This window comes from Cololabis saira, chromosome 10 (genome assembly GCF_033807715.1).
Source record: "Cololabis saira isolate AMF1-May2022 chromosome 10, fColSai1.1, whole genome shotgun sequence".
Lineage (NCBI taxonomy): Eukaryota > Metazoa > Chordata > Actinopteri > Beloniformes > Belonidae > Cololabis > Cololabis saira.
In genome coordinates this window covers 21,684,017-21,696,080 of record NC_084596.1, presented here as the reverse complement: position 1 = coordinate 21,696,080, position 12,064 = coordinate 21,684,017, and the positions used below count along the sequence as shown (strand labels likewise).

General features: G+C 41.8%; 1 protein-coding gene and 1 non-coding gene across 3 annotated transcripts; both read right to left on the bottom strand.

The window, feature by feature from the left end:
* Positions 1-368: 368 nt before the first annotated feature.
* LOC133451913 (putative nuclease HARBI1) lies at positions 369-11,774 on the bottom strand. 2 transcript variants are annotated; one of them, XM_061731070.1, is made up of 4 exons: positions 11,731-11,774; positions 8,284-8,454; positions 7,992-8,156; positions 369-1,534 (listed from the first exon to the last, which is right to left on the bottom strand). In XM_061731070.1, exons 3-4 carry the CDS (start codon positions 8,034-8,036, stop codon positions 491-493), a joined length of 1,089 nt encoding a protein of 362 aa, XP_061587054.1. In that variant the 5' UTR covers positions 8,037-8,156; positions 8,284-8,454; positions 11,731-11,774; the 3' UTR covers positions 369-490. The 2 variants fall into 2 exon arrangements, 1 of the variants encoding a protein (XP_061587054.1); XR_009783222.1 differs by lacking the exons at positions 369-1,534; positions 11,731-11,774 and adding an exon at positions 6,292-6,548 and having other exon boundaries at positions 8,284-8,449.
* Positions 11,181-11,344, bottom strand: LOC133453208 (U1 spliceosomal RNA). The gene has a single exon (XR_009783331.1). It is a non-coding gene; the product is annotated as a U1 spliceosomal RNA (small nuclear RNA).
* Positions 11,775-12,064: the final 290 nt, after the last annotated feature.

The window sequence follows — 12,064 nt, the reverse complement described above, 5'->3', positions numbered from 1 at the left end:
GGAGAGAGTCCCCAGCCTAAGAGGCAGAGGACAGACCCTGTCCGCGAATTTCTACAAGCAGAGAGTGCCAGGGCAGAGGAGAGGGCCCATCAGGGAGGAAGAGAGGGAGGAGAGACTGTTGTCTCTACTTGAGAAAATAGCAGAAAAAATGTAGATGAAAAAAAAAGAAAATAATTAATAAATAAATGAAATACATGTATTGACCTGTAAGACGTGTCTGTGTATTTAAAAGAAAAGGGTTACCAACAAAAACATTTTTTATTTTACAAATAATTCAAGAAGGTAATTAGATTTAGATTAGATGAATAAATAAAAGTAGATCAACAGTAAATAAATAAATAATTCTCCAACAGTAAATCCTAACCCTAACTGATTGCAAAATCTAACATATATATCAATAAATAAATGATTCTCTAACACAGTAAATCCTAACCCTAAATGATTGTAATGTCTAACATATATATACAATATTTACAAATTGTTTCTCTTCTTATAAGTAATCGTGATGCTCCAGGGCTGCCACCGGGCCATCAGGAGCAGAGACAGCTGCTGCCATTCTCTCCCGGATGCACTCCCCACTTCGCTGGTCCTGGTTGTGATGTGGCTCCCCAGCATCTTCACCAGGCCAGTCATCTGCTTGCTCCACAATGTCGCCATTGGCGAGGCAGATGTTGTGGAGCATGGCACAACAGGCGACGACTTGAGGTGAAAAAGATGGTTTCACCTCTAGCGCCTTAAAGAAAATGGCCCTCCAGCGAGTCTTCATACTCCCGAAAGAGCGCTCGACGATGGATCTGGCTTTGGCGTGGTGGTGATTGAACCGCCTTGCTGTAGCCAGGTGGACTGGCTCTTTGTATGGTGTGATGAGGGCGATGGGGGCAGACAGACAGGGGTACCCACCATCCCAAAGGATAAAAAACCCTTGGGGTGGATACCGCTGCTCTGTATACAGAGGGCTGTTTTTGAGGACCCTGGAGTCATGAACAGACCCTGGGTAGCCTGCAAAAATGTCCAGGTACCTCCCTGTGTGGTCACAGACGGCCTGTAGCTGGATGGAGGGGAACAGCTTCCTGTTCATGTAACAGAGGCCATCAACAGATGGTGGTTTAATGCGTATTTGGCACCCATCTATACTGCCCACTACCCTGGAGAATGCAGGGGACCCTGCTAGACGGGCAAACCCGTTCCCTATCTCCTCCAGCTCAGCAACGGATGGTAGGCGGATGATTCTCGGCAGGATTTTGAGAAGCTTGCCTGACATTTTATGAACCATGTCATGGATGGTCGTGCGAGGGATGTCAAAGCTCCTTGACACTACCCTGTACGAGGTGGCACTGGCAAGCCAGAACACAAACACCAGCACCTCCAGGTAGTGGCCCCATCCATGGTCTTGCTGGGTACTGGTTATGGCAATCAGGTTGTCCAGGGAAGCTCTGGTCAGCTGGTAGTCTGGCTTCAGGTCTGCCTCCTCATCAAAATACACCCGGAGGACTGGCATATTTATGTTGAGGCGGCAGTAGGTATGTGGTTCCAGCTAAAATTATTAAAAAATATATTATTATTATTATTGTTATTACATTTCACATATTAAAAAAGTAATATAATTTAAATGAGGACGACACTAAAACCATTTTGTTCATTCTAAAAAACACAGGTCTGTAAGGAAGAAGCCCTTCAAGGCCCAGTCTACAACTGGAGGGAGCTCAAATAACAAGAAGCTTTGCAGGGTGAGTAATACAATAGTGATCTGTAGTGCCACAGATCTCTCTTTCTCTTATACTTTAGTCATTGGTGATATCCAGTTGGTGCAAACCTAAAGTGATAAGTACACACCTGTGATATTCTGTTTCTATTTTCCTCACAAATGTGTATTGTGTTTTACAGTTGCTGTCGTCTCCAGCTCCCTCCAGAATGATTCCCTTGGGTGGGGAAGACTGTTCTTAAAACCTTTTTATTGAAGCTTTTTTCAAAGAAATAAATAATGAATTAAAATTCGTTATTGAATTCATATTTGTCTTTCCTGGTTGAAATGTTCCTTTTATGAGTTTAAGTTTGTTTTAAGGTATATAAATACAGGATGCTGCAGGTATTTTAGATGATTTATCAGTTAATTGCTTACATTATTTATAACTATTCAATGGTACAATGGTGATTCATTACTCTAACATTTTTTATTTATTTGTTTTAAAATGTTGCAATGGAAAGCCAAAATGATATATTCAAATGTACAGTTACTCACAAGCCAATTCCCTGTCAGGATGAGAAACCATTAAACACTCCTAACAAGTATTGTTGCAAGTACTCGAACGAATTAATCAATGATAACCGCAGTTGGTGATTCATGTAATAACTGGTTAATTAGTAATTTAATTGAACTCGTGTTAAATATAAATACATTGGTAATTTGGGACTTTTATAACTTTGAGTTGATGTAACTGGAGTTATTAAATTAATTCGAGGACATTTCAATGTTATTCAATGGATACTTAACTAAATAAATCAAAACGTTCAAAGTGACACTAGGGGGCAGCCCATACCAGCTAGCATGTCAGCTAACATTTCTTTCAGTTATTTACCAGTGGACGTTGGCGAATCAACAAATTGGGTTGTAAACCCCTAAGAAGCCTTTGTCTTTGCCTCCGCCGGTGCCTGAGGAGCAGGAGTTGTGCAAAAAGCACCCAAACAACCACAGGAATCATATTTCTTAGATGTATCAAAGCAATCGTCGGTTAAATGCCAGCAGCCAGTAGCTAACGGTACCGTTGCTAACGGTAGGTCACACGTACTAAATAGGTTTTAGCTCGTGCAATGTCGTGAGCAGTTATAGCTGAGGATTGGAACACACAACAGTAGTTGACAAAAGCACACTTCTACACCATTCATTTTCAACAATTTATTGACACAGAAGTATCAGATCCCGGAGCTGTTCGGAGTGTTTACATGTTGCATGTCGCGTCCGCTACGCCACAGGAACATCCGGCGCATTTACTGACGCAAACACGTTAAAAAAATGTACGTTGTAGTGTCCGAAATCTCCTCTGGTCATCCCCTATGTAGTGCACTATGTAGTGCACTATGTAGTGTACACTATGGCTGTGTCTCAATTCAGGGGCTGCGTCCTTCGGAGGACGCGGTCTTCGTAGGCCACACCGAAGGCTGGACGGACGCTGGTGAAATGAGACGGTCTAGCCTGCGGGGGATTTCCTGGTTGCGTCACCAGCTGTTCCCGCCCTTGTCCTACGTCACTAAACAAAGTAGAAAGAAAGAAAACACGATAGAAAAGAAAGAAAGAACCAAAAAAAAGAAAAGAAAAAGAAATGGAGCCAGAAGTTTTGGTTTTGTTTTTTTTGATTTTCATGTTGTTGGAGGAGGAAGAGAGGCGTGTCCGCCGGCGCCGGCGGGTGCTGTACTATGTGCGGCTGATGGAGGACCTAAGACAGGTAAAGCTGTGTTCAATTTTAACCAAGGTAACAGTTACGGGTAATTAGCATATCTATACATTACGTTAATCACTGTGAATTGACATAAACGCTAGACATTATATGTATGAGTGTGTGTGTGTGTTATTGTCAATTATATAGATTATTATATAGACATATAAATATAGCTTAGTTTATATGGTTAATGTCATTTAATTTTGATAATTCATTCATATTTAAAATAACCCTCACCTTAAATTAAAATTAATCTTCTCCTTTTCTTCTCTTACCCTATCCAGCCCAGACCCCTGTACTGCAGGATAAACCTGGCAGTTCCTGTGCTGGAAAGGTTTTTTGGCCAGGAAGACACAAGGCCAGATTTTAGGCTGAGTAGAGAGTCCCTGGCCGTGCTGCTGGACCTGCTCCACCAGGAGCGGAGACACGGATGGGGTGTCACAATTGAGGCCTTGGTGTTCCTCTTCTGGCTGGCAAGTGGGGCATCATACAGGGTGGTCTCCAGAGTGTTTGGGATGCCTCGTTCCACTGTCCACCGCATCGTCCACCGAGTTACTGAGGAGGTGGTGGCCATTCGCCACAAGGTCATCCACTTCCCTAAGACCCCGGAAGACCTGGAGGCAGTAACTCGTGGGTTTGCAGGGCTGGCAAGACACAAGGCTTTTCTTAAAGCTGCTGGAGCAATCGACTGCTGCCATGTCCGGATCAAGCCACCAAGCGGCCCTCATCGTCAGTGCTATATGAACAGGAAACTGTTCCCGTCCATCATCCTGCAGGCTGTTTGTGACCATCAGGGCCGCTTCATGGATACGAACGTGGGCTGGCCTGGGTCAGTACATGACTCCAGGGTACTACGGCACAGCCCAATGTACCTCCGGGCAATCTACCCTCCTCCAGGGCACTTCATCCTTGCAGACGGCGGGTACCCGTGCCTCCAACATCCACTCCCCCTCATCACTCCCTACAAACGACCGGTAGAAGGTGTGGGAGCCCAGCGCTTCAACAGCCGTCATTCCAGGGCACGCTCCATTATAGAGCGTGCCTATGGAATGATGAAGACCAGGTTCGGGGCCATCTTCCTCCAAGCGCTGGAGGTGCACCACACCTTTGTACCTCTGGTATGTCATAACACAACAGGATTTATTTAATTTTTTTTTACAATACTGAACAAGAGTAAATTAAACATAATGAACTATTTTTTCATTTCAGGTCATAACAGCATGTGCCGTCCTCCACAACATCTGCCTTGGGGCCGGTGACATCATGGCCCTGGAGGATGAGCCTGTGGAGGATGAGGGGGAGGATGAGGAGGAGAATGGGTTGGAGGTTCAGCGGTGCTTTGTGGCGGGACCAGCTGTCTGCAGAGGTGTCTGCCCTGGAGGAGTTGCCATGTGACCATGATTATCTTTAGAAGGCAGGTGAAATAATTGTAAACCTATTATTCCTATTTAAACTGTTTTGTAGACAGATTTGTTTGTTGAAATAATTTGTGATGGGATTTCTTTCATGTAAATAAGGTTGTGAAGTAGTATTTTGTATGCATGGTCTTTTATTCTCGCCTCTTTCTGAAAAAAATCTCAGTGACATGGCAGCCGTCGATTGCGTCAGCCCTGCAAACCCAGTTGATGGACGATGCGGTGGACAGTGGAGACATGCACCCCCAAACACTCTGGAGACCACCCCAGATGATGTCCCACTGCCAGTAGAAGAAGACACCAGTTCATTGTGGCCTCCCATCAAGCCCAGCAGCGCTGTCACGGACTCCTGCTCAGCAACAACATTCACATTTTCTATATTCATTTTCTTTATATATTATTTTTTGGTATTTGTATTTATTCATTTATATTTGTTTTTTTTTGCTGTAAATAGTTGTTTTAATTGTACTTTTGTAAATAGTTGTGAATGTTCAGACAAATCTAATAAAACAAAGTAAATCTATTGTTCTATTGTAACCATCTATTGTAAATAGTTGATCTCTACTGTTGTGCTTTATCTGTAAATAGTAACAAATAAAGTGTACAATTATATTTTTAATAACAATATTTTTATTCAATAAACTTAAAAGGTAATAACTTAAATTGGAAAAATAAAAAACTATGTACAAAATTAACATATAAAAAGTGAACTGTTTGATTAACAAATTAAAAATTAACAACCTAACAAATTAACATTTACAACAAAAAAACAACAGCAAAAAACAACAGCAACTATTTATTTAAAAATCTTTCGAGCAGGGAAAAAAGTCTTTCTGATCTTTCCCTGCTCTCCTGCGCCCTCCTTTCTTCTGCCTCCCTCTGCAGCCTCGTGTCCTCTTTTATCAGCTCGACAATGTCGCTCTCCCTGCTCCTCTTTCTCCCTGCTGCTGCTCCTGAAGGCCCTGGCCGGCTACCCTCCTCTTCCTCTTCCTCCTCCTGGTCACCGACCGCTGCACTTGGCCCCGGTGTGTCCTCATGGATGGAGTTAATCAGGACAGGGGGGGCCACAGAATGCCTCTGTCCCAATACCTCATCCATGAGGTCAAAGAAGGGCCAAGTTGCAGCGGTGGGTTTCCCAGTCACCCCCTCTCCTGTCCCTGGACACTTGCAATCCTAATACGGAGAACAACATCATCATGTGAACAACAGCAAAACTTTTCAGCAACTTATTTATTAACTTGCATGGGTAAAACAAATAATTCAATTTCCAGATCACATGTACATACTTTATATTTCTTTTTAAGGTTGTCCCATTTTTTTTTGGCCTGCAGGGGAGTCACCTTCCCCTGCAGGCTCATTTTGTCCAGGATTGTCCTAAACACAGAGAGAAACGAGAAAAAAAGGGAAACACAAATCAATCATGTTAACACAAGGACACAAATATTGGAAAAGGTGACAGCAAGACAGACACAAAATCCCCCAAATAATCATTGGATGCGTTTTTTTCTCTACTGGATTGTCTTTTTATTTTAGTCTTTGTATAGGATTCGGGCTAATTAAACTAACTTTTAAATACAAGATGTAAATATTTGTTTATTGTCTTACCTCCATGCCACATTGGCGCTGTTCCTGGCCCCGGTGAACAAATCTTCGTGCACCGATCTGAGCCGGATAAACCTGTCTGTTTGCTCCTTGCTCCCTAACACAAAATTGAAATGTTGAGGTTTTGTTGTTGTTTCATGTCAACAGACAAGATGGTTCTTCAACAGCAAAATAATACAAATAATCCTCAGGTTAGCAATGTAATCAATACAAACATTTTACTGGACTTAGAGATACCTAACAGTCAACCAGGGTTCACAACCTAAATGTATTCATCTTGGTCCATTTATATACATAAATTTAAGGATAAAAAATAATAAAAGTCCACAGTAATGATAAAATATATGTCAATCTCTTAAATGCTGTGACGAATGTGGAGGCAGCAGAGCCTCTGATGATTATCAGCAAAACTAACGCCACGTATTTGAACTGATTTTTTATGTTTTAAAGTCCCTTAGACCCCGTCCACACGTAGCCGGATATCTGCTAAACCGGAGATATTTCCCTACGTTTGGACCTGTCATCCACATGAAAACGCAAATAAACGAAGGTTTAAAAAAACTCCGGGCAAAGTGAAGATTTTTGAAAACTCTGTTTATGTAGATGCGTGTAGACACACACAACCGGAGTTTTGCGTTTTCGAACGTCACATTATGCTCCAAAACAACAACAAATCTGCTCTGACGTGCAACTTTTGTTTACTACAGTTCTACAGATGATCCAGCATCTGTTCTCCAAGCTATTTATTAAATAAATGGTCTCTGCTCTTGACACCGTTACACCGACGCAGAGGCTACGCCGTAGCGTGCGCGTCGACGCACACCGTACGGTGTAGCCCCCGCGGAGCCCCCGCGGAGGGGGCTCGGATGATCTACAGGTGGCTGTGTCTCAATTCAGGGGCTGCATCCGTGGTCGAAAACGCAGATCTTCGGTTATGTGTGGAAGGGTTTTTTTTTTTAAAAACGATGTAATGTGGATGCAATTTTTTTTTATAAACGGAGGGGGGAAATATTCGTTTTTAAAAATACCCGGCTACGTGTGGACGGGGTCTGAAACTTTAACATATCTACCGTTACCTATTAGAGCGATGTGAAACCCAATACTTACATTTAAAAGTGTATTTCTGACCAATCTCTCCTTCTCCGTTGTTTCCTTCATCTGCCATTGTTATGTTTTGTGCGCAATGCATCTTGGGATATGGTGGGCCGCGAAGGATACACCGATGGATCCTTCAAACGGCGGGAAAAGAAGGCTGCCTCTGTAGGCTGCATCTGAAGGAGTCTTCGAAATGGGACAGCCTTCGGCGCGCCGCCGTGACGTAATCGGCCTTCAAATGCAGCCTTCGAAGGACGCAGCCCCTGGATTGGGACACAGCCAACGTACGGAGTAGGGAGTGAGTGAACGAGTGGATGATTTCGAACACAGCTATAGATTCACCCACCCCTGTTGTTTTCATACTGTATCTAATAATCTGAAGGCTGAGATTGCAGTCTATCTTTGCATTACATAAATGAGATATGTTGTTAACTGTGTGTCATACCCAAATTTGATCTTTTGCGGTAGGTGTGGCCAACGCTCCTTTCATTCACCACTGCTGAAGGCTGTGTGGGGACTTTCCTCCTCTTAGGCTTTGGGCAATGAATGAATGACGTAACCTGAAGTGGCCTTTTTGGGTGTTTGTGAACTGGTTGTCCCCAAAATGTACCTGCAGGGAGATTTGTAAGATATGTTTACACTGTATACTTTAAATATCATTGAAATGTCATTATTGTGTATGCTCAGTAGTCTGATGGCCTTAGAAATGTTAATAAGCAACTGTCAACATTATTTACCTGACCATTTTTTCTGCTATTGCAATTTCCTTTTACTCAAAATTTTCTCTGCTGACTATAGCCAGCCATCTTTTACGTGGGTCTGTGTCCTTGGGGAAACCATACAGTCGATGGCCTCGCTCCGACCGATTGGTTCACCCAAATGCTGCACGGCCGACCATGATATGATCACTGTTCTAAATACAATAAATGTAAAAAAAAAAAAAAAAAAAAAAAGCTTGTCAGACCTCAAACATCACATAAAATAACTGAAATTTTCCATTTAGTCACATAATTATGCACACTAATAGTTGCCCAATAATTGTCCACATACAGATATTCTCCTAAGAAAGCCAAAACCACACTTTTACTTTCGTAAATATTCAGGTTTGATTATTATTAAAGTTTCGAATTGACTGAGAGCATTGCAGTTGTTCAATAATAAAATTAAACCTCAAAAATACAAATTGCTTAATAAATTGTGCACATAGATTAATACTTTGTAGTGGTGTGTATACTTAATTGACACTTTTATTTTGTTTCCATTGATGAATATATAGACATTAAGATAGTGAATTTAGTGAATGCTCGGATGCTAGATTACTTTTTCTCACGTTTCTGTGTCCCACAGGTTTGGTTGATGTGCAGAGGATATTGCTAGAGGATATTGTAATAAAGCCAACTTTTACACCAGATACGCCTCTTTTTTTTTTTAATTGTTCCTCTTTGGAGAAGTCAGAGTAGGTCAAACACTAAACTGATGGAATATTAAAGGATTTAGTATTCTAAATCTTAGCAGGATGGGGCGTCGGGCACTTTTCAGAGTATTCTAATAAAATATATGCTCATATTCTCTGTAAGTGTGTAAAAGGAGCTTGTGTTCTACTGTAAGAAATGTAAGACATTTCGTAGCCCCACCTTTGTTCTGCTGTCCTAATGCTGGAATATAGTGGCCGCGTTTACATGCAGTCAATAACCCTTTTCTAACCGGAATATTAGCAATAACCCGGTTGTACATTTTCTCTGACACAAATAAACTTAATAAATAAATAAAAATAAAAAAACAGCACACTTGACACCACAGACTGATAAAACACTGCAGCATCGTACCCCACGATGTCAATAGATCTGAATCATAAAATATTTAAAGGGGACATATTATGGCATTTAATGTATATTTTAAACAGGCCTTGAATGTCTTAAAAACAATCTAAAGCTTGTTTTTTCTACATAAATCAGAAATTCAGTCTCTGGGCCATGTTTTTATTTTTTCCGGTTCTAAAGCCTTTTTCTGTGCTTCATTCTGAGGGGAGGCGAGGCTATGATAATGAGGCTCTGCGCTGATTGGCTGCTTGAATGACGTGTAGCAGGGGAGGAGACAAACCGTTGCTCCGGGCAGAAGAGCAGCGGCTGCGTAGCAAAGCGTGTCCACGGTTCTGCGTTAAATCAACGCGTACCCTACGCCGTAGGCTCTGCGTTGGTGTAACGCGGAACCATAAATCAGCCTTTAGTCACCTAGTCTTCAAACAGGAAGATTGAATTTAATTCTAAACAGGTACACCAGTTATTTACTCCGATTCCTCATCATTTCACTTCTTATGTTACAAGACAAATGGATCATGTTAACTGTAAAGAAATCACAACACTGAATTTTCACAAATGGCAACTTTATTGTTAAAATATATAAATAAAATGTATGCACTATTGCTGGCTCAAGGAAGGACCGCGCGTCTTCTGAATGTGAACAGCTCCAGGTGCTTGAAAGATCTGAAACCCCAGAAGAAAAATGTATTACGGTACTAATAGAGCCCCGACCCCGGAGCCCCCGGGTTCGGAGCACCGGGTTCGGAGCTCCCCTGGAGCATAAAAAAACATAACATAACATAAAACATAACATAACATAAAAAAAAAGGAACTTACCGCTGACTCGTGTGCAGTTGCCGAGTCCGTGCTGTGGGAACTGATCCTTTTATGAGGGTAAATGTCGATGCAAAATCTCATTTCTACTCTCCCTCGCTGTTCAAACAGCCACCGCTGCTGAACAATGGCGGACGCTCGAGCCGGCGGAGAGAGCTGGTTGTGGGCGTGGTTTCAGCAGCGGAGGCTGAACCTCTGCGCCTCGGGTGACGTTACCCTAGGCGCAGATTCTAATCGGCTCAAAAAAAAAAAAATCACGTGACACTGGGGGATTCTGTAAGGCGGGGGTCACAGACCTTGCAGAAATTAATGGTATTTTGTCTCCCCTGTGCTGGCAGGGTGAGGGGAGACCACTTTATATATGTTAAAACAAGAAAAAACGTGTTTTTCATAATATGTCCCCTTTAACTGAAAACCATAATTTATCATTGTCCAATGTAAGGAGTATTAATAAATCGCTTACATTAATCTCATGTAGCTACACAAGAGATGCATTGAACCAGATTACAGTTCAATTGCTAATTTATCTGCAATCCATGAAGCAAAGTTTTCCCTCCCCCCAAAAACACAGAAAAAGCTTGTCTAATTACGCTTTTAGTTGTCATCCAGCCATTCAATACATGTAGCTGACATTGATGTATTCAAAGTGATTCAATATAAGTTGTAAATGTACCTGTATACGGTTTATTTTAATATTTACCATTCAAAAGCGGCTCACTGCTGTCTGTCCCATACACAGATTATTGCAGTTATTAGATGAGAAGAATACACCCAAAACAGATCTATAATCTACCAGAGGGCGAGAGCAGGGTTTCACGTACTGGAGAACAAAAGATAATCAAAGATAAATATGTATAATTCAAACAACATTAGTTATTTGGGAGTTTTAAATGTAACACACAGCAGAAGCTATGTAGCATTAAACTATAAGAACTCCTGGGTAGCCAGATAATATAACATTATGACTTGACTTATATTCTGTTTATATTGAACAGTTAGATCAGGGGAGAGCGCGAACGCAGTCCCCCACTACCAGAAATTATGCAGTCGAGATTCCCACATTTGGGGAATTCGCAAAGGTCAGCACAGCCGAAGTGCAATGGCTTAGCCTCGCCTTGGGTGAACCACCTTCTTGATCATGGTGTCTCCCCTGCCAGGTAAGTATGAGTTGTACACATCACGGCTGGGGGAGTCTTTCACACACACACCAAACTCACTGACGGTGTTAACAATATAAATTAACTAAACCACAGGATACAAGGACTGGAACACTACATTATTTTAGTACAAACAAGGAATGTGTGCTAAAAGGTGACAATTGACGATGTTTTCATTATAAAAAATAAAAAACAAGCAGAAAATGGGTATTTCCCATAATGCATTGCTGAATCTACTAAGCAGCAGATAAAGAAATATCAGAGTTCCTCCGATTATCCCCCCACAGATGACCTACAACCCAACAAGAGGTTCAAGTGACACAAAACGGAACTAAACTGAAGATATACATTCTTTGATTCAAGTGTGATTTTAAAAGAGGTGTATAAAACATACAAATCCGAGGTCTGTTTCTGCTCACAGTGCAGCTACTTCCTGTTTCTTTGTTCACCAGTGGTAGGGAGCTGCATGTCCTGCTTTTGCCACCTATTGATCTGGAGAGTGAACAACTCGGGCTGATTTATAATGGGATTTTAAGATGTTTTAATACAGTTCAAAACCACAAGTAGATGTTCCTATTAATCTGGTTACTGAACCTATGTTCTTACACATAAAGAAAACCCCGTTCTGCTGGTCACCAGGCTTTAAAACCACTTAGCGCTATGTCGCCCTCTAGTGGAGAAAAGACTGAACTGCAGAACCCAACCAACATGGAATAAACATCCATCCA

Coding starts and splice junctions, on each gene's coding strand:
- LOC133451913 (XM_061731070.1), bottom strand. CDS start 8,036: ATGAAAGGAGCGTTGGCCACACCTACCGCAAAAGATCAAATTTGG. Junction 1,535..7,991: donor CCGCAAAAGATCAAATTTGG/GTATGACACACA, acceptor TAATAATTTTAG/CTGGAACCACATACCTACTG.